The 23,686-nt window shown below is 29.7% G+C and overlaps 1 protein-coding gene, 2 non-coding genes and 1 pseudogene across 3 annotated transcripts; 1 reads left to right on the top strand and 3 right to left on the bottom strand.

Moving 5' to 3' along the window:
• Nucleotides 1–4,476: 4,476 nt before the first annotated feature.
• LOC145955030 (secreted RxLR effector protein 161 pseudogene) lies at nucleotides 4,477–4,857 on the top strand (annotated as a pseudogene).
• Nucleotides 4,858–7,594: 2,737 nt separating this feature from the next.
• On the bottom strand, nucleotides 7,595–7,673 carry LOC114917051 (small nucleolar RNA Z105). The gene has a single exon (XR_003805779.1). It is a non-coding gene; the product is annotated as a small nucleolar RNA Z105 (small nucleolar RNA).
• A 72-nt stretch (nucleotides 7,674–7,745) lies between these two features.
• On the bottom strand, nucleotides 7,746–7,832 carry LOC114917052 (small nucleolar RNA SNOR75). Its single transcript, XR_003805780.1, has one exon. It is a non-coding gene; the product is annotated as a small nucleolar RNA SNOR75 (small nucleolar RNA).
• A 1,669-nt stretch (nucleotides 7,833–9,501) lies between these two features.
• Nucleotides 9,502–15,680, bottom strand: COR413-PM2 (cold-regulated 413-plasma membrane 2). The gene is made up of 4 exons (XM_020381065.3): nucleotides 15,422–15,680; nucleotides 10,542–10,649; nucleotides 10,225–10,295; nucleotides 9,502–10,007 (listed from the first exon to the last, which is right to left on the bottom strand). The coding sequence occupies exons 1-4, from the start codon at nucleotides 15,604–15,606 to the stop codon at nucleotides 9,760–9,762; spliced, it is 612 nt and encodes a 203-aa protein (XP_020236654.1). The 5' UTR covers nucleotides 15,607–15,680; the 3' UTR covers nucleotides 9,502–9,759.
• Nucleotides 15,681–23,686: the final 8,006 nt, after the last annotated feature.

Raw genomic sequence — 23,686 nt, 5'->3', positions numbered from 1 at the left:
TGAAAGTAAATACAACACAGTGCAATAGTGCACAACACACATTGCACACTTGTCATTCAAAAAGGAAAAAAGTGAAATACATTGTTGATTACATTTACACGCAACAACAAAAAGCAAAAAGCCAAAGTACTTTCCACCAAAAGTCAAGACCGGAGACTCGAGAGAAATATGGGTGCAGGGTGCGCAATGCTCAAAATAAAAAACAGGTTTCACAGGTTCCCCCTCTCACTGTGCATGCTCTTTCAAGGTATCAGAAACTTTATAGGAAGAATAATGGAGAAAAAGAGATGATATTATTTGAAAAGGAGAATGATTTTTATTATTATCATTCATACTTATTGAATTCTCATTACACCTATATGTAACAATCTAGTCTTCTAAAAATAAGGAAATAAAGGAAAAAAAATGTTGAAAATAAATAGAAGATTCTACAAATATTTTCCTCTAATTAGGAAGATTTTTCTCTAATTACAACAATATTCTTTACCTTGATCTCTAGTGTTTGGCTGTTTGCTAAATCTGATCTAGTGCCCAAATGCTGCAATGCATCCTGATCTGGCTTTGGAATGTAGAAAGTTTTGGAATTTCATCAAAGGATCTTCGTCTCAAATTTTTGTGTTTTCTTGCTTATTTATGCTTGATTTTTGAATACTGAATTCGTATAACAACAAATCTATAAAATATTTTTTTTTTCTTTTTTTAACCAAATCATTGTAGATACAGTTGAGATACATATCCTTAACATATTGAAACGTATTTGTATTGGATACATATCCGATATGGATACGAGATAAAATTTTATGTATCCCTGCTTCTAAGCACCACAATATTAGTTGTACCATTGTTCTAGTTTTCTTGACTGGCAATTTTTCTATTTTATAATGATTTTATTGTAATAATCCTTGCTAATAAAATGGCTGCAAGGTACCAAGTGAATATATTAATTGAAAGTATCAAAATACCGTGTTAAAAAGTCTCTTCCTCTCTCTCTCTCTCTCTCGTATTTCGTTGTGTGAGTGATTTTAGTTAAAAGTTTTTATTTGATATCAAATTGGTATTAAAGCTGGTTAGATCCAACATTGGTTTTGTAAGTCTGTGAGAAGGTTAGTGTCAAAGAAAAATTTAGAGAAAAAAAAATGATATTGAGTATGTGAGGAACAAGATAGTTCTCACCTTACCAAATTTTGGTCTATTTTGAGAGAGAGAGAGAAAGAGAGATGGCCACAAACTACCATATTATTTGGTCTGGTCCTAAACTAGATGGAAAACTAGATTATAATTATTGGGCATTGTTGATGTCCACCCATTTGAAAGCTCACAATATTTGGAGCTTTATTGAACCAAGCTTACAATAAGGAGTTGATGATACAACTCAAAGGAAGGCTTAGTTGGCACTTACTCAAATTCACCAAGGTGTGGATTATGTAATTTTTGGCAAAATAGCAAATGCCAAAACAACGAAAGAAGTGTGTGACATTTTGAAGTTGTCATACAAAGGAGTAGTGAAAGCTCAGAAATCCAAACTGCAATTCATACGTTGAGAATATGAAAGATATGAGATGTCTAATCCAGAAATTGTGGAACAGTATTTTTCACGGGTAACAGAGCTTGTCAATAGGATGAGGGATTATGGAGAAAACATCCCTAAAAGCAAGGTAGTGGAGAAAATTCTACACACCATGTCGATGAAGTTTGATCATGTGGTGACTACAATAATTGAGTCCCATGACACAAACACCATGATGGTTGCAAAGTTGTTAGGTATCATTGAAAGTCATGAAAACAAAATCTTGAAGAAAACTAAAAAAGCAAATGAAGAAGATTTGATGAGCTAGGTGAATTTTACTAACATAGCATTATCCAGCCAAAGTGAAGACAATACAGGTCGTGAAGGTGGAAACATAAATTTTAGAGGTAGGGGTTGTGGCAGCTTCATAGGAAGAGGTTGTTGTAATTTCAATCAACAATGGAGAGACAACAATTTTAGGCCACCTAGTCAAGGAAGAGGTGGACACTATTTCAAATCTACCAACTGTTGAAGAGGAAGAGGTAACAACTACCAAGAAAAGGACAAATTTCAATGTTTTTCACTGTGGAAAGTTTTGCCACAAAGCAGCAAATTGTAGATTTCGACAGCAGACAAATGTTGCACAAAACCAATACTAGGATATTGGTGAAAATTCTAATAATCCACAAAGTCTATTTCGGGAAGATGAAAACATCTGGTATTTAGATACTAGGTGTAGCATTTATATGTGTGGGAAAAAGGAATTATTTTCTTCACTATATGAAACAATCACTTTAATTGTTAAATTTGGCAACAACACCGATATTCCAATTTTGGGAAAGGCCAAATCATGATTAGATTGAAAGATGGTTCATAGAATTTCATCTATGATGTTTTCTATGCTCTTGGTCTTCATCATAATCTATTGAGCATGAGACAATTATCATAGAAAGGATACAACATGCAATTCATCGTAGGAATTGCACGTTGATTGATAAGAATGGGAGATTTATAGCCAAAGTAAAAATGACTCCGGATCGCCTATTTCCTTTGAAAATTCAACATGAAAAATATCCTTGTTTGAGTTCTATCATACCAAATGATGATTGGTTGTGGCATATGAGTTTTGGACACTTTCATTTTTTTTGGATTAAATTATTTGTCAAAGAAAGAATATGTTTCTAGATTATACGTTGTAAATTTTCCTAATATTGTATGTGAGACTTGTCAATTGGAAACGAAGCACAAATAATCATTTCCAACAGGAAAGTCATGGAGAGCAAGAAAGCCACTAGAAATTGTTCACTTAGACTTGTGCACGATTGAAATCCCAACATATGGTGGTAGTAAGTATTTTATTACCTTTATTGATTATTTCAGCAAAAAGACATGGGTGTATTTCTTAAAGCGAAAATCATAAGCTTGTGATGTCTTTTAAGTTATTTAAAGTGTTTGTGGAGAAACAAAGTGGCTACAAGATTAAAGCATTAAGAACAAATAGAGGACAAGAATACCTTGTTTGTGCAAATTTCTTTGAGCAACATGGAATCCATCATCAAATAACAACCAGATACACTCTCCAACATAATGGAGTTGTAGAAATGAAGAATAGGACAATCATGGACATGGTGAGATACGTGCTAAAGGCTTATCGATTGCTTGGAGAATTTTGGGCTGAAGTTGTTGCTATTGTTGTTTATATCTTGAACAAATGTCCAATAAAAGAGTGTTCTTAACAAAACACCAAAAGAAGCCTGGAGTAGAAGAACACCCTCTATTAAGCATTTTAAAGCTTTTGGGTGTATAGCATATGCCCATGTTTCTGATCAACTCAAGAAGAAGTTTGATGATACAGGAGAAAAATATGTGTTCATTAGCTACTACACAAATTCAAAGGCATACAAACTCTACAATCCAGAGACATAGAAGGTGATCAATAGTTGAGATGTGGTTTGATGAAGAAGGAAGGTGGGATTGGTCTCCAAAAACTCAAAAGCAGCCAATGGTGATTTCAGATAGCTATATCAAGCAGAATGGACATGTAGACCTAACACCTGATAAGCCAGAAGCATCAAGTAGACCATAAAGGCAATAGAGACCACCAACTAGATTAGAAGATTATGTTATGGGTAATGATAATGACCCATCTAATAAAGAAATTATCAACTTTGCTTTTACTTTTAGATTGTGAACCAATGACTTTTGAGGAAGCTGCCAAAGATAAGAATTGGAGAAAATTTATGGATGTTGAGATTCATGCAATGGAGAAGAATGAAACATGGGAGCTAACAAATTTGCCAGTAGATAAAAGGCCAATTGGAGTAAAGTGGGTATACAAAACTAAGCACAAACCTAGTGGAGAAATTGATCGCTTCAAAGCGAGGTTAATGGCAAAAGGATACAAGCAAAAGTCAGGTATAGATTATTTTGAGGTATTTGCTCCTGTTGCGAGATTAGATACAATTCGTATGATTATATCTACCTTGACTCAAAATAATTTGAAAATTCATCAAATAGATGTTAAGTTTTCTTTTCTAAATAGAACTTTGGAAGAAAAAGTGTATGTTGAACAACCTGCATGATATGAGATTGAAGGCAAAGAAGACAAGGTCTACAAGCTGAAGAAAGCATTGTATGGCTTAAAGCAAGCACCCAAGGTGTGGCACAAGAAGATTTATTCTTACTTTGTGCAACATGGATTTCAGAGATGCCCATTTGAACAAACTTTATATATTAAAATTGTTGATCCAAATGATATACTTATTGTGTGCTTTTATGTTGATGATCAAATCTTTATTGGCAACAATTCGAAGATGATTGCAGAATTCAGGGAGGTTGTGATTAAATGTTTTGAGATGACAAATTTAGGCTTAATGTCCTATTTTCTCGGCATTGAAGTCAATCAACAGAATGATGAGATTTTCATCTCCCAGAATAAGTAAGCAACAATTATTTTGAAGAAACTCAAGATGGAGGATCCAAAGCCAATCTCTACGCTAGTTGAAGAAAAGTTAAAGCTGACAAAAGATAATGATGAAAGAAGAGTTAATTCAACATACTATAAGAGCTTGATTGGAAGTCTCAGATACTTAACTACCACTAGAACAGACATTATGTTTGGAGTTGGATTGCTTAGCAGATTCATGGAAGAGCCACGTGTTTTTCATTTGCAACAAACAAAGAGAATTCTCAAACATATCAAAGGTACTATGACCGAAGGAATTTTTTATGCTAATAATAATGATGTAAAGCTTGTTGGATATATAGATAGTGATTGGGCAAGAGATATTGAGATAAGAAAAAGTACATCAGGATACACATTTCATCTAGGAACAAGTGCAGTTTCATGATCTTTGAAGAGAAAACCAACAATTGCACTCTCAACAACTGAGACAAAATATATAGTTGTAACAAGTTGTGCTACACAAGTTGTATGGATAAGAAGAATGCTTGAACCGATGCAACAGATCCAAGATACTACCACGCTGATATTCTATGATAACAAATCTATAATTGCACTTTCCAAAAATCTAGTTTTTCATGGATGATCCAAGCATATAGACATTCGATTTCACATGATCTGAGAATTGGTCACAGAAAAAGAAGTAGTGATTAAATATTGTCCAACTAAAGAACAAGTCATAGATATTTTTACAAAACCTTTAAAGATTGAGTTGTTTACAAATTAAAAATATTTCTCAGAATGACAAAGTTTGCAAGCCTAATTTAAGGGAAACAATGTCAAAAATAATTAAATTAAGAAACCGCCCATGTAATTGAGAGCCACATGTTATTATGCTCTGATCACAATCGTTCAACATTGAGGAAGTACCAGACATTTTTGATTGACTAAAATGAAGGTAACACCATTAATATGGGTAGTCGTATTTTTCTTTGCACAAAAAATTATAGGCACCGTAATATTAGTTGTACCACTGTTCTAGTTTTCTTAACTTGTGGTTTTGCTATTTTATAATGATTTTACTGTAACAATCTTTACCTATAATAAGGTTGCTAAGTGTCAAGTGAATATATCAATTGAAATGAAAATACTGTGTTAAAAAGTCCCCTCCCCTCTCTCTCGTAATCTTTTTAGTTAAAAGTTCTTATTTGATATAAAAAAAGAAATGATGTCACATAAATACCGCACCACCACCACATTTTCAAAATTTTTGTTTTCATTAAACTTTGGCATTTTTTGAAAATATTTTAAAATAATACATTTTTTTAAATTAAAATAAACATATTTTCAATATCTTCTTAATTTTCAATGGAAATGAAAATAGAAAATGAAAAAATTAAATAAAAGTTTTTTCATGGTCAATATTATAAGTTTGACTATACCTTTAAGTTCTAACCTTGTACCGGTCAATGTTTCCAACACATGACACGTTTTTGGAACATTCATGTGATCACTCTTTGTGATAAAGGCTTTATACTTTTGTGACAGTTACTTAGAATAAGAAAGATAATTAGATAGAAATGTTGTGAGCAAGACCTAAATCGTCTCCTTATATAAGTAGGATCATCAAGAACATGTGAATAATTAACAGGGCAATTACCTTCAACATGTGTGTCTTTTGCCAAATTTAGCAATGGCTGTGTCTTCCAACAAAATTTGGCACCGATTCTAGTGATTGGATTTGTAGAGCAATATGTGGTCTCTTAAAGTAGGCTCAAAGTTCAAATTTTTTTTTTTTTTAGGTTCTTCGATTATAAGCACAATATGCTTAGGTTCTAGAAAAAGTGGCTCCTCTAAAGAAACAAAAATTATGATAGGAGAGAACATAGAAAGGTTCAAATGTGTTGCTTCACTTGAATTCTGGCCCTAAAGTGAGGCATTTGAAAAAAATGATTGATGCTCAAGGAATTTGGTGTCATAGATGAGCAATAATACTTGTATCCCTTTATATAAGGACCTTCAAATTCGAAGTCTCAACGAATAAGTGACATTTTATTTATGTCACTTTAACATGTTTTATTTTCACTTAAATACTTTTTATGAAATTTTCTAAAATATCACTGATCTTTGTATTGCTAAGTCAAGATGAGTTATTGATGCATGTTGTTAGTTTACACTTAAATAACTCCTGAATCTTTCTTATTTAGATGTACTCAAGATATACACATTTAGGGTTTAGGGTTTAGATCATTTCCCTTTTATCAAAGAACTAATTGATACCATTCATGAAAATTGTCCTAATAAGTTTATGCTGAGTTATTTGAAAGGACGGGTTGAAGTCGGCTAGATATTAGGTGTTATGTTTTGCAGCACCCAAGGATTTGAAGGAAAAATTTCAATGTTATCATCAGACATCATGGTTTTTCTTGTTTTTAGCCAAGGTGACGTTAGATTTTATTTTTTTGATTACTAGGGAATAACCTAGGCTCGAGATTCCATACAAACAAAAATTTTATATAGAATTTGGATGAAGACTTTTAAAAAGAAAATTATGGCCTAATAAATATAATTTAATAAAAATCATTCGACACTACTTTCTTGTTTGTAGATCTTTAATTTACCTTTTAAGTGAGATATTCTAATTTCCACAGTGAAATTTGGATCAAAATTTTTGCAAGGAAAAATTATGGTATTAATATGGTAGACCATTAATGTAGAACCTAAACTTGTATAAAAATAAAAAGACTCAAGTTCATATTCGATTAAAAATAAACAATACAACAACATTTTCAATTGATTACACTCTACTATTTTACAAATTAAAAATACACTCACAAACATGCTATTTTATGAAATAAAAAATAGATCGAAACTAAATATTAGAATAAAATAATCTTTAAATTAGACAATTAATTTTTCTAAATAAAAATAGTTCTCATTTTTTATAATTTTATTTACTTTATTTTTAAACTTTTTATATTTTAAAATAAACGTTTTTATTTCTTATAATTTTTCAAATTTTCTTCCTAGAAAATAAAAATGGCTCAAAAGTGCTTGAAACAAAATCATTGAAATCTCGATACATAAAATACAATCAATATCATCACAGCCGCGAATTCTCTCAACTCGAAGAAACAAACTAAAACAAAGCTTAAAACAAATTGATCAGCAATTAAGAATGGCATTCAGAATGAGTAGGAGGATAGTATTCATCATATGAATAATCATATGAAAACATTAAAAAAAACATCATCACCATGCCGAGATGAAATTTAAAACAGAAAATAAAATCGGACAAAAGATATTAAAAAAGCGTAAAGGAAAGAAAGAGTGGAATCCTCTCAGACAAATGCCTCGATTTGTCGTCAGAATTGTTAAGAATGGAAAATCGGACTCGTCATCATTATATGATCATCACCGAGAAAACCACACCTTCGTATAAGTTTTACGAAATCGATTCATTCAAAATTAAAAATATAAATCAAATCAAATAAAATGCACGTATACGAGACAAAAAAAAATGAAAAAGACTTGAAGATAGAGATTAGAGAGATGATACGATGGCAACGCTACTGCGCCGTGAAATGAGAAAGAGAGACGCCCGTTTCGCTTTTATAGGCGACTGGGATCTGAGGGAGGACTAAGGGTTTGGCAATTGGCACAGTTATTATAAGGGTTTAATGGGTCCATGGATTGGGCCCTGTAGTTTCAATGGACCTAACAAACGGTTGAACTCATTGGGCCTCCGAAGTTATCTGTTACACAAAACTTTGGGCTTTGACTTAGGGGATTAGAAAATTGTGATTATTGAGAAAAAAAAAAGTATAACAATTTGTTTTCCTTTTAAGTTTTTTGTTGAAGGAAGAAAGTCCAAAAACTACTTGATTTTTGGAATCTACTTTCTTATTTACTAGAGGGGCCGATGTACTTCTTGTCTCTAATAATTATACACAGATAAATATTAAAAATTATAGAAGATATAATAATTTTCTTTTACATTCAAGAGTATAAAAGTCTACTAAAAAGTAGAGACCAAAAGAGTGATTACTAAAATGTATTCCCTTTATAATAGGTATAGATTAAGTCATGTAATTTCTATTATATTGAATATCTATTTTATTTTTTATTTATGACTTAAATATATATATATATATATATATATATATTAGTGTAAAATGAATGAGTTTTGAATTCAATCCTATAAAAAAATATTTATTTATTTCTCATTCTTGTAAAATTTATAAATATTATTTTTAGTCTTGTGAAATGAATAAATTTTGGTTTTAAACTTTGTAAAATATTTTTGTTTAAATTACCTTTTTAAAATTTAAAGTTACTATTTTTTTACCTAACCATTATTCTAAGATAAATAAAAATAATTATTTTAAGAATATAAACGAATTTTTAGATTGTCTAACAATTTTCATGATATTGCTAACTATCCTAAATAATACTTAGAATTGTCACTTAATCTTTTAATAAATAAAATATAATAAAATATAATAAAAAATGATTAAGTAAAAGATAAGGACTAAAAATAATAATTTTAATTTTAGAGAAATAAAAAAAATCCAGGGACTAAAATTAAAACTAATCAATTTTGCATGGACTAAAAATATATTTGTCTTTATTTATAATTTTTATTGATTTTCAAACACTATTGGTTAAATTTAATTATATTTTAATTGATTCAAATAAAATTGAATTTAGATTCTTTAAATAAGATTTTGAGTTCAGGTGAGTCATTTGACTAGAAAAAAGCATTATTAAAAGAGATACCCAATAAAAATAATTATTTAAGTTTTTCTGTAAAATTTAATTATCGATCACACCTGACGGGCGATATAGTGACTGAAAAATTAAATTATATTTACTTACTTCTATTGATTATATAAATGTGTATGCAATAGAATATGGTGCTAGAAATTAGGTGCAAAATTATATTACCCTGATTCCAGCAAGCTATAACCCATCATGTGAAACCAAAACAAAGAAGCACCATGCCGACGTACGTTAAATGGAACCATGTTGCCAAATTCAAATTACAGAAACGTACGTTCAAAAATGGAAAACCAGACACGCACGCACAGTATTGAGTAGAAATTTTGCATCAGTTTTGTTCGTCGTTAAAATTTCAGGATTGCAATTATGCTGAACAATATTTCAGGATAATTTACTATAAACTCTGCATTTGTGGGTAAAAAAAAGTCAACGGAGTTCTTTTGTCTATGCTGCTATCAAACTCCACCATCTACATATTTATTTTCCTAACAGATTACACATCGATCATAACCAACTTCTATACTATAATGCTTATACTCTTTTTTTTTATGTAAAAAATGGTTCATAATTAATGGATAATGAATGCACAAATAGGGTACACTATGAGGAGGAGGATGCCAAGAGTATTTGAAATTCCATGTTTCTGTGTGAAAGAGTTTCTGAATCCACCAGAAGCCCTGATGTGTTCTTGTAGTAGGTAACAACCAATCAAAAGATCAACCGCTAATCCAATCCAATTATTCCTCAATTTCAGAGCAAAGATGTTTGGGGCCACAATCAAAATTAGGATCATTGATCCAGGTATTTCCAGCCAATCTGCACAGGTCCATTCCAAATTAACCAATTAAAAAGTATTTATTGAAACAAACAACTTTTCTCAACAATATAGATCATTCAGCTAATGATGTATAAGGGTGTGTAGTTCAAAAAGTGACAGGTTCTGTTGAATGAGATAGACTTAACCGCAACATGCAGATATATTACCCTCCTTTAAAGTATAGTTAATTTTTAAGCATTGCAACTTGAAGCATACCAGGAAAATGTCTAGGGAAGAAAAGCCTCAACACCACTGTGACGAAGGCAATCCATTTTCCAACTTCCCCTCTGAACAATACAAATGAATTTTCAGTCAACCAATCGATTTATAATTGAAAATCACATGAAAAGGGGTTAGAAACCTTGCATTAACTAATGATATATGATTAAGATAATTATAAAAAAGAAATAGCTAGCTTTTGAAATTTAATTATATATAGGTTTAATAACCCAAATTTTACAAAAGAAAAAAAAAAGAGGAGAAATTAATTACTAAATTGGATAAAAAGAAAGAGAAGACGAGAAGACAAGTACCTGAAAAATTGGAATAGCGACTCCGGAAAACTGAAGAATATGTAAGGCACTAATAACGCTGTCAGCATATTTGTCCTCCAGTTTGTGCTGTCTAGTATAAGTAAATAACTGAAACAAATATTTTCCAAGCCAATTTAATTAATAAGTTTTTTCTTCCTTAAACTATTAATAGAGCAATAACTTGACAATTTTATTTGTTCGGATCTCCTAGTTCTATATATTTATAATATAAACACTGAGTTACAAACAATTACATGTAACTGTAAAACTAATTTCATACGTTATCAAATTAGTGTGTTTATTTATGTATCAATCATTTTTTCATACAACTTTTAGTTGCTATGACCATAATTATTGAAAAATTCTACAATCTATTATATTTTTTTTCTTCTAAAAGTTCTAAACAATTCATTTTCACTCATTATCAATGTGTATAAGTAATTCTACATTTTATTATATATCTATCCTAATTCATCATTTCTCATTGTCGATTTAAACCTAAAATTCTCCTTTTCATGACTACTCAAAATTTTTATCTCCATTTGATGTTATAATTTTTGCTATAGAAATCTAAGGTAATATTTAAAATTCTTTCTCTTATTTTACTCTTTATATTTTTTCATTTTCTCATGTTAACTTTTCTCTAATTTAAATGTTCTAAATTTTAATTTTCATCTTATGTTACAATGCTCATTAGAATTGAAGGTGATATTCACAATTTGAGGTTTAACAAGTGACCTATGAGTTCTTTTTCACTCTTCATAAAATTTTATTTCTAAATGATATCTTAAAGACCTTTTGTAAAAGAAAAAAAATTCTTGTATGTTTCTTCGATCTTCGCTTATGTTTCTTTAGGTTTTGTGAAACTATGTTTCTAAATAATTTAAGCTTTGTGGTAGTTTATATTCTTTAGAGACTATTGAAGTATTGTGACGACTAACATTGTAAGTTTCATAAAAAATAGAAGATGATATTCATAATTCTTTATCTTATTTTGTTGTTTGTAAGTTTATTTATACCTGACTCAGAATCTAAAAACATTTTGTTGTTCTCTCCGATGAATATTCTAAATTTTAATTTTCTTCTTATGTTCAATTCTCACAAGAAAAAAATTGAAGGTGATATTCACAATCCTATCTTATTTTGCTCCATAGAAGTTTTTTTTATCCATGATTTGGAAAAAAAATTGTAAAAAAAAAATATATTATTCTATGTTACATTTTTTTTTGTTTTCCACATTTTTTTTAGGTTTTGTGAAGCTATATTTCTAAAAATTTAGGCTTTGTATGATTTTAGATGGTTTAAGGACAATAAGAGAATGGTGTTCAATAAGGAAAATTTGTTTTGCTTATAAAAAAGAATGGAAAACTAGAACAAGATATATATGAAATGTTGAAGTCATCAATTTCGGAATACATCTAAACAAGATATTCATTTTTATTATCCTATGATAATTGTATGAGTGGTATGATGCATCTTTGTATTTTTTTTAATCATCATGCATTTTTTATATAAAATATTCTTTAAAAATAGAGGTGTAAGCGGGTACGAATAATCCGCAAACCCAAACTGACCCAAACCAACCCAATAAATTCGAATAAGATTTTTTTAATGTTCGGGTCAAATTCAACCTAACTCGGCCAAAACCTGGCACTGTACAAGTCGGATAACGGGTTTTGTATTTTTAACTCGTTACCCGACCCAACCCGATTATATATAATAATAATAATAATAATAATAATAATAATAATAGTAATAATAATAATAATAATAATAATAATAATGGTTGAATGATCAAATATTTTTTAAAAATAGAGGTGTAAGCGGGTACGAATAACCCGCAAACCCAAACTGACCCAAACCAACCCAATGATTTCAAATCAAATTTTTTTAATGTTCGGGTCAAATTCAACCTAACTCGACCAAAACCCAACATTGTACAGGTCAGATAACAGGTTTTGTATTTTCAACTCGTTACCCGACCCAACCCGATTATATAATAATAATAATAATAATAATAATATTGATAATAATGGTTGAATGATCATTTGTTTAGGATAATTAATACTCACTATCACTCTTACTTAATTAATAACGAGTTTTATATTTTAGATTAGTAGTATTGTAACAATATAATATATTTTTTTAAAATTTTATTTTGTATTAATTAATGTTGATTATTTTAGTTGATAATGATGTAACAAATTAATAAATTTATTTTAAAATTTAATTTGTATCATTGTTTACTTTATAGGTTGATAACATTAATTATATTTGCAACAATATCAAATTATCTACATCTATTTTGACATATTTAACTTCTTACAAAAAGAAATAAATTTAATTATGTTAACTTGATTAACCCAACCAAATCCAATTAATATATTCGTGATTGAGTTGGATTGTATTGAGTTTTAAAAAAGAATTGCACAAACTAGACCCAACCCGGCCAACCCGTTAAATTTTGATTGATTCATTCAAAATTAACCTAACCCAACCTGCTTCCACCCCATTTAAAAACATACATATGTCAAAAACAAAATAATATACAATCAAAATATCTCATAATGCACCTTCGATTTAAACCTCAAATTGGTCACATTATTTCTTTTTAATTTGCATATCATAATTAACTAGTAGATTCTGTTTGTATCAAAATCAATATTCATTTTTATTCTACATTGTTAATTTTGTTATATTAATATCAAACTCCCTATATTTGTTTATATGACTTCTCTTTACAATTTGTAAGGGTGATATCATGTACCCTATTTTTTTTCTTTAAAAAATTATCATGTATTTTATTATAAAATATTTTTTAAAACTATATAATTATGTCGAAAACAAAACAACATACAATCAAAATATTTCTAAATTCACATTCAATTTGTGCTTCAAATTTAAAATATTATTTCTTTTTAGTTTAACTTACATATGATAATTAATTATCACATTCTATTTATATCAAAATCAATATTAAATTATTTAGTAAATCAATTTTCAGCCATGTAGTTAAAGAAACAAATTGAGTTAATTTTATTTTACAAATTAAGCATAATATATATTTAATAATTTTTATTAAGTTAATTTTTTAATAACTGATATATTGATCAAATTAAGTTTCTTAATAGCAAATCAATTATAAATATACCACTCCTAATTACATACAATTGAAAATTAATTATGAATAATAAATAATTAAAACAACATTAAGACAAATTTTTCATATAATTATTACGTTTCATTATGACATAATTATCTAAATTAATTGATATTAATCAAATATTTATTACAAATTTTAATTTCAAAATAATTATTAAATTTTAAAGTATCAGTTACTCGATACAAATTTTAATTCAATTATTATGATTCATTATGACTTAATTGTCAAAATTATTATTTTTAATTAATTATTTATTACAAACTTTAATTTTGTTATAATCTACCTTAATGTATGATACATATATACATATAGTTAAATTAACTTAAATTAGTCACTATTTTAAAATAAATTTCAATTTAATAATACAACACCTCAATCATTGGAATGAAGCAACTATTTATTTTAACAGTACATTATTATTATCATACTAGTACCAAAATTAGTATTAACTCTCATTAGACAAATAAACACATGCTAAAAAAAAAAGTTACAAATCAAGGATAGAACTTTCTGACTTTCTGATTCTAATCAAACATAGAACTTAGTAATATTTATTGAATTAATTTTTCTAATAATTGTCATATCAATCAAATTAAATCTTTTAATTACAAATTAATTATTAATATATAACTGCTAATTTTGAAAATTTAAATTATTAGTTAATTATAACAAATTATTGCAACATTATATGTAAATTAAATTTTTTTAAATATTAATTACTCAATTCAAATTCTAATATAATTATTATGTTTTATTGTAAAAACAAACGATATTTATAAATCAATCAAATATTGTAGCAGTAATTTTTTCTATATAACTACTTTTACCAAAATCAATGAATTGTTGATTAGCTTTAATTTACAATATTTTGAGATTAGTTCAATTTGATCAAAAATCTGTTAAAAGGTTGATTATAGAATTGTTTTAACATGTAAAAAATTATTAAAACAAAATAACTTACACATTTAAAAAAAAACTTTAGGGTTATGTTAATAAAAGCTTTATAAAACTTAAAAGAAAGTTTTGTCACTAAATTTGTTATAATTGAATTCATTTATTATATAATAAAGCAATATCATCCTAATATTTAAATATAATAATTATTATATTTTTCATCTTTTAATTTAGACATTATTAACTTATTTCATACACTCATATATGAAGTAGATGTAATTATATCATATTTATTTTAGATATAAATCTTATACTCTTTTATTTCAATGCATATTTTATAATTATTTAATTTTATATAATATTTTTGAAATACTTTTAATATTTTAAAATTATATCTAATACATTTATATATGAATCCGGTCAATATCTAGTTATCAAATAATGATGCAAGATGCATGCATTATTTTATTTTGGTGTGGCAAGAGATGTCATTTTCTGTGCCCATTGTTAGTAAAGGGACTAAATTTTTATTTTACCACGATCGAGCTTGTTTGCATGCAATTTGAAAATATTTTTACCGAAAATAAAAAAAGAGTATGAGAAGTTCTTAAGTCTGTTTATACTTGTATCCAAACATACTATAAAACTATTTCATTGTTATTCTTTTCAAACTAAAATATCTTCCAACAAATAATCAAAGATTACTTTCTTTATAGACATAGAGAATTGAAGTAGGTTTGTGTCTCTTATTCTTTGTTAGGAATGATGAAATAATTAAATACTTGTCAACATATTGAAAGAAGGAAACGTAATGAAAACTCACATGGCGGCAAAGGAAGCGAGCCATTTGAAGAAAGAAATGCCAACGCCTTTGCTTCCGAGGATTGTGGCATCGTGGAGGAGCTTCTTGGCCGCAAGCTTAAGCTCATTTACGTCGGAATCGATTAAACTCGAAACAACCCTTTCCCTTTTCATAGCCACATACTGTTGCAATAATATTCTGCCCATGCTGCTTCGGATCTGAATTCTGAACTCACTCACAATGTTTGTATTTTTAATAGGAGTAGGAAATGAGAAAGATAAAGGTACTTAGGGGAGTTATAAAGTGTGGAATCTTAGTAATTATGTGAGGTCCTAATTAAAAGTTTCAACGAATGGTCAGGGAATGTAGAACGATGCGAACTTTCGGATCCTCAATTCCTTTATTTTCCACCTGTTGTTTCCTTGGTTTTGACTGTGATTTATGGCTTTACCATGTCATCATGTTAAGGGTTTGTTTCACTTCATTTGCAACCATGCACCATAATGCCACTTTGTTTGACACGTTACAATAACAACAGTTTATTGTCGATACTCTTTTAAGAATCTAAAAAAATAATATTAACCACAACTAGTATATATATTACTTCTGGGTTAAAAGTATAAATATTGATTGATAACAATCAGTGGAAAAATTTATATTTTTTATGGAAAAAAAAATTCATAAGAAAAGTTATATTACCGACACATACAAATCTGTCGAAAAATTTAATTTTTGATGGATTTTGTCAACGGATAATTTTCGACGGATACAAATTTATTGAAAAATTTATATTTCCAACTGATATATCTATCGGTAATTTCTGACAGATTTATCCATCAATAATTTTTTACGGATAAATCTGTTGGTAATTTTCGACAAATATAAATCTGTCGAAAAATTTATATTTTCGATGAAAAAGAATTTATAGGAAAAATTATATTACTGATGGACTATTTCTGACAAATTTATATTTATAAAAAATGTAAGAAAATTTTACGAAAATTGATATTAAAAAATATTAATAAAATTTTAAATATTTATATATAGAGAGAGAGAGAGAAGGAGAAATCAAATGACTCACAAAGTAACTCTTGGTAAAGTTACTTCGTATAATAACTCATGGTGTATGCTGAATTTCATTGATCCAACTGTTAAACTAAAATTTATTAACATTTAATATAATTAATATAGAAAAAATTGATTAGCTTTGGAATAAATTATTTGCTAACAATATAGTTGAAAAATTAATTATTTTAAATTATTTAACTAGAATTTAATTTATTGACAATTTACCATATGATTTTGATATTTTTGTATAACTAATATCTGGATTTAAATTTGATATGAAAATATTATGATATAATTAAATAAGATTTTAAATTATTATTTTATTAATGATTGATAATTAAAAAATAAAACAAGGATAAATACATTTTTTGAATTTTATGTCTTAGATTTAAGATAAATAAATACATTAAGTTAATTAATAATTTATTTAAAATGTTAAAAATTTAATTTATAAGTTTGTAATAAATAAATATTTATAATTTTATAAATTATATTATCATTATAAATTATAAAAATATTTTAAAATATATAAATTATTATTTAAACTTTTAAATTTATAATAAATAATTTAAATTGTATCATAATATTAATTTTAAATAGAAATAAGTATATTGTTAATTATAAAAGTAAGTATATATACAAATAAAGATTAATTGGTAATATAATTATTATATATATTATTATACTTTTATAATAGTCTGGACACACTGGAATGAGAGAGATCCAGAGATAATATAAGTATGAGAATTTATAGTTGAAGATGACTTAAATGAAATAATTTGTATTACATATACTAACAACATGTATTTATTTTTCGGTAGCTTATCTCATCAAAGACTAGTACAAAATGGGTAATTTATGTCGGTTATTTTAAGTTTTTTACGTCAGAAAAAGGTTCGACGTTAATGAGGGAGACGTAAATTTATGTCGGTTGTGATAGCCGACGTAAATTTATGTCAGACATTCCCAAGAGCCGACGTAAAAAAGTTGTAAACAAAAAAAATAAAAAATAACAAGTGCAAGCAGAACAGTTTCAATGAAGGCTTCAACCATCCAATGAAGGCTTCAACCTTTTCTTGTTCACCACCCAACTTCTTTCAATAGAAGAATCCTTCAATTCAATTGCTTCAAACTTTTCTTGTTTACTAAGGAGAATTCTCAACCTATAATTAAGCACGAAAATTGGTTGGCCAAGCCTAAGCTTCCGTTTGAGGATTTTCCTAGCATGATATTTTCTTTTTTTCGTAACTAATTTAGGTACAAATTTATTTTCAAGCCTGACTTGTGGTTTCTTTGTTTTCTTCAAAGGGTTTAAGATGCGAATCTTATCAAGTGTGTCTATTTTGAGGCATTCTCCTCTTCTATCTCAACTTGGTTGTTACTTATACTCAAACACACTAAAGGTCACTTCTTCATCTTGTGCCCTCACTTTCAGTTTGCCCCCATCCACATCTATGACTACCTTGGTTGTTTTCATGAACAGTTTTCCTAAGATTCGAGGAATTTCCACATCTTCAACAATGTCCATCACCATAAAATCAATAGGAAATATGAATTTATCTACCTTGACCAAAACATCCTCAACCATACCATGTGGAAGTTTAATAGATCTATTAGCTAATTTTAAGGTCATTCTAGTAGGCCTAACATCCAAATCTCCTATTCTTTTAAGCATTGACAATGGCATAAGATTGACACTAGCACCAAGATCTATCAAGGCTTTATCAATAGAGAGACTTCAAATAGTAATAGGTATAGTGGAACTACCTAGATCTTTTGACTTTGGCAGAAGTGGCTTTTGGATAATAACAATACACTTGACATCTAATCTCCTTATCAATAAACCTTTTCTTTTTAGTTAAAATCTCCTTCATAAGTCTTGCATAAGTTGACATTTCCTCTAATGCTTCTACAAATGAATATTGATCTGTAACCTCTAAAAGATGTCTAGAAACCGAGCAAATAAATTGTCTTTCATTGTCTAGTTTCAAGTGGAAACCATGTGCGGCTAGAGGATTGTTTCATTTTGGCTAGATGATGAGCATCAAATGTTTTTATTAGAATTTACAGGTGCATGCACTGAGGATAAAGTGGTATTTGGCGTGTTCCAATAATAATGGCGGTGGGAGCACCTACAAAGATACCCTGACAATCAAGTTAAATAGCAGTCTAAGGTAAGTATCAAATTAGGGTTAGAATGATACCTGGTCCCCCATAGGTGGTTAATCCCTTTTCTTGATTTTTAGAAATAATATTGTATGATATCTTGGAGATATATTCCCATGATTGTGTGGGGGATATTTGATGAATAGAGATATTGTTCCTGATATATGTTCCAAAATTTTCGAGGATATGAAGTTAGAATTATCCTTTGATCATTGGAGATATAATTGCCAAGTTATCTTTTGAATTAGTATGGACAAGCTCATGAAGCTACTCAATTTGTTCAAACCCACTACAAGCTCAACTCGACTTGTTCGAGTTGGATGGTACAAAAATGATATTTTTCAAGTTTAAGAGTTAAAAGAAAATTTACTCCAAATTTTTTAAAAAAAAATTTAAACCTTAATTTATAAGAAAAAAGATTATCTTTTTAAGGAGAAAAAGGTATGAAAACCGATCAGAGTGATCGGGACAAAGAAATAGGATGTCTTATAAGAGAGAGAGAGAGAGAGAGGAGGGTCTTACAAAGGCCAAAGTCATTATAATTGTGGTTGTTAGGATCGATAGATCATATCATGTACTTAGTCAATCTATTATTGTTTTAAGGTTTGTGAGAGAGAGAGAGGAGGGTCTTAAAAGGCCAAAGTCATTATAATTATCATTGTTAGGATCGACAGATCATATCATGTGCTTAATCAATCTATTATTGTTTTAGGGAATATAATTAGTATAAATTGATGTAATCATCCACGAGTACATCACCATCAAACTAGCCTTTTATAAAAATAAAAATAAAAAATAGCCTTTTGAATAACGAGGTACGGAATGTTCATAAGATTGTAGATGAAATCAAGTGGGCGTTGCTGAGCTTGCGAAGTACGTAGGGCTAAAATAATAATTTAGATGGCATCAACCATTCAAGCTTGTGCTGTAAAGGGTTCAATTAAAGAGGGAACAATGATACTCAAAGACACATGATTGTATAACCTTTATATACGATTTTTCTATTTTTTAAAGCAAGCTACATACTTCTACATGCTTTTGACGTGAAGCTAGCTAAAGAAATTAATTGACAGAAGATTATTCATTATTATATACCAGACATAATATCATCCGTGCAACGATTTAAAGGTAAAAAATATATATATATATATATATATATATATATATATATATATATATATATATATATATATATATAATCTAGACGAGAGCCTTATATGTTATTAACATCATTATAAAACTCTTATCATTAAGTATAATTATAATTAAGATTTCACGACCGAGCTTTCCCGCACCCTTAGCGTACTTTCTTAGGTCCTGTTACTTTCTTAATCATAGCTATATTAATAACAAGAATTCTAATTCTAACATTAATAACAATAAGGACCGTTCAAAAGGATCGTTAATCAAATATATTTCTGATGCACAGGTTCCATTTTCATGGCAAGTGCAGAGCATACTCTATATCTAATAGTAGAGCAAAGTATTCTCTCACGGAAGGAAGTCTAAGACATAATTACAAGAATAGAGTTTTCAGGAAAGGAAGAAGTGTTTAGAAACTCATGATAATATAAAACAGAAGTTTTATTTATGGTTGAGGTTCTCTGCCTCTCAACATTACACAAGCCTCTCTTATATAGAGGAGCTGAGCTCCCGGACTTGAAACCCTTATGAAATAAGTTTAAGACCATTACTATTATGGCCGACACTATAGTACAGTGACTCATCCCTATGGTACAATGTTTCATACCTAATGACTCATCACTGACCTGTATTGGCATAAAACGATAAATACACGCAGATACAAAACAACAAACAACAATTATACACGGATGCCTAGGATTCCTTCAGACTTGTGATTCCTCGTGCTTTGTGTGATGGTCAGAGATTCCCATCAGTCAGTCTTTGAAGATAGGCTCATGACTTGTTGATAAGTTTGGGTCTGATACTAGAATTGGAATCAGAAGCTGAGTTGTAAACTTGAGATAAGGTTGGACTGTCAAGATGATGTACATTATCTTCATGCATCAGAATTTGTCCACGTGTATCAGCACTTTCAAAAATGAGCTGTTCTGCTGGAGTTGAATTGACTGGGGGACACACTTTCTTAGCAACACTGTAATAATGTATATCTGGCTCAGGAGGACAAATGATATCCAGTGGTTTTAAGTTAACACATGTAGAACTTCTGTTAATAACTTCAGCAAAAGTTCCATTTAACCTGTGAAGTTCAATGATCAATTCGCTTTGATAAAAAGGTGGTTGGTCTTCTTGAGTAAACATGTGAAGATTGGGATATGAAGACCACATTTGAACTTGGTTTTGTGTCCATAATAATTTCGTTTTTGGATGCTTAAAATATGGACGATGAATAATGGCAATGGTAACCATTCTCTCTAAATTCCATTGGCTAGGATCATGATGTTGTCGAATCCTTCTTTTTTCACCTTCTAGGTCTTCAATCCATTTTTGTATGGGTTCATACTAGGACAGAAATTCCCATAGTAATGAACCTTCATTTTCTGTGTTCTGCAGAAAAGCAATCATTTCCTGGGTAGGAAAGATTAATGGATATTGATGGAGTAAAGAGACACTCCACAAATACCACATGTCATCTTCGAGAAATGTTTTTCCCAATAAAATGCCAAAGATATTTAAAAAGGGTGTGTCTGGATTAAACTAGTTTGGTTTGGGTGGAATATGGTGTTTGTGTAGGGAGGCTGCCAAATAAGAGAGCATGTGTTGTCTGGCAAAATTTTGCAAGGTTGTAGGAGAAACAGGGAAGTCTGGTGTGATTTCTGGAGGAAATTGTTTTTTCCAAGGGTTAGGTTGAGAGGATGAGGATGATGGTTCATTCATTAAGATCATTGGATAAGTATAACCAGAAGATATTATACTTATATGATGTTGTTCAGGTTTTCTTGGTCTGGAGAGGTAACCTGGGATAAAGTTGTCTTTTCCTTTGATATGTTTGACTGTAAAGTCATACCTGGAAAACCATTCCTTTAACCTGAGTATCTGTGCATTGGGAGGAACCCTGTTTTTGAATTCTAACATTCGTGGGAATGCAGAATTGTCTAGTTGTATTTCAAACTGATGTCCTCTGAGATGGAAATCAAATTTTTGAATTCCATGTTTGACTGCTAGGGTTTCTTTAAAGATGGTGTGATAATGTAGCTCTGAATCTTTAAACTTCCCGCTAGCAAATCCACAAAAAAACTGTTGTCCTTGAACATCTTCAATCAAAATCGCACCCCAGTAATGATCACTTGCATCTGTTTGCAAGATTCTTTTTCCTTCGCCTGGTATTTTTAGCGGAGGAGGATTTGGAGCAATCTTCTTCAGAGTTTTTACTGCTTCTGTTTGGGCTGGTCCCCATGGAGGGGGATTCTTTCTTAATAGCCTTGATAATTGTGAAATGTGAGGAGCAATGTTGGGAATAAAGTTTCTGACATAATTAATGATTTCCAAAAACTGTTGAATCTCCTTAACGGTCATGTCTTTCTCTGGAAATTCTGGGAGTCTTTCTACAATATGAGGTTGAGGGACATACTTGCCATAAGAAAAATGCATTCCAAGAAAATTAACCTCTTTGACTCCAATTTCAGATTTCTTTGATGAAAGCATTACTCCATATTGTTCACAGATTTGATGGAACTGTTGTAGGAGTGCTTTATGACTTTCTTCTTTAGGAGAGAATAGTAGTATGTCATCAATGTAGATCAAAACACTATGCAGAATAGGTTCAAAGATTCGAACCATAGTCTTCTGAAACAAGGAAGGAGCAACTTTCAGGCCAAATGGAAGGACTGTCCATTGGTAATGAGCATTGGGAATGCAGAAAGCTATTTTTGGTCGATCTTTAGGATCTAGGCCTATTTGCCAAAATCCAGATTTGAGATCGAACTTTGAGAAGTAGTATGCATCCTTTATGTAGGCATGAAGTGAATATATCTTTGGAAGATGAAACTTGTCATCTTTTAGAAACATGTTCAGAGGCCTATAGTCAATGACGAGTCTCTTCTTGTTTCTGGCTTGTTCAGCTCTTTTATTCACATAAAATGCCGCACATGCCCAGCTTGAGTTAGTGGGCTCAATGAGTCCTTGTTCTAACAACTGTTGACATTCTTCTTTGGCTGCTTGGTATTCACTTGGTGACATTCCAGGATGACTAGCTTTGGTTGGATTGATATCTTCATTCATCTTGAAAGGAAGTTGAACAAAGAATTCTTTTCTTGTCCACAAAGGTTGTGGATGTTTGAAAAGATCATGACTATCAGTACATAGTTTTTTGAGCTGATCTCCAATTTCTTCAAATCCTGGAGGTAGTTCTGCAAGTGAGAACATATTTGAATTTTTACAGAAAGGTTTAAATTCTCTTTTATACTTTAATCCATGAGCAAGAATTTGTAACTTGGTGCTCTAGACTAAAAGATCTCTGCCAATGAGAATATCCTTTCCATGAAGACTATCTCTAATTACCTTCATCCAAATTATGCAATCTGGGAAAAGCTTAATCCCAATTTTGGAAGATGTAACTAGATCTGTTTGATAAGTCTTTCCATCTGCAGCTATAAATTTATGAACTTGAGTCGTCCATAATTTTGAGGGTAGTATTGCAGGGTTGAGCATTGTTCTAGATGCGCCGGTGTCAATAAATGCAATAACTTTGATGGGCACATCATATTTTGTTGGCAAGATGAATGCTTCAATATTTGGTAATAATGGAATTTCTTTTTCCTTTTGAAAACATACCTCTTCTGTTTTCAGTATTGGAAAATGCTTGCATTCATCATCAGTGTAATCAGACTGTTCTGAGGAGTCATCAGTATCTCCTTCTGAGTGTGTGATGCCAAAGACAGTTAATTCGTCTGGACTTTCTTGTTCATCGAACAGGGATTCTACATCTTCATCTTTCAGCTTGAGTGTGCTTATTAGCTTTGTGGCCTTTTTCTTGTTAGGACAATTTTTTGAAAAATGCCCCTTTTGTCCACAGATAAAACATCTGCTGTTAGATCCTTTTCCTCTGAAGGGTTTCTTCTTAAAGAATTT

Source organism: Cajanus cajan, chromosome 2 (assembly GCF_000230855.2).
Source record: "Cajanus cajan strain Asha chromosome 2, NIPB_CcT2T_4, whole genome shotgun sequence".
NCBI lineage: Eukaryota > Viridiplantae > Streptophyta > Magnoliopsida > Fabales > Fabaceae > Cajanus > Cajanus cajan.
This window is presented reverse-complemented; position numbering and strand designations above follow the sequence as displayed.

Excerpts from the sequence above, each read along its gene's own strand:
- COR413-PM2 (XM_020381065.3), bottom strand. The coding sequence starts at position 15,606 with ATGGGCAGAATATTATTGCAACAGTATGTGGCTATGAAAAGGGAAAGG. Across the intron at positions 10,650-15,421 it reads CTCGCTTCCTTTGCCGCCAT|TTATTTACTTATACTAGACA; the intron begins GTGAGTTTTCAT and ends TATTTGTTTCAG. Across the intron at positions 10,296-10,541 it reads TCGCTATTCCAATTTTTCAG|AGGGGAAGTTGGAAAATGGA; the intron begins GTACTTGTCTTC and ends TGTATTGTTCAG.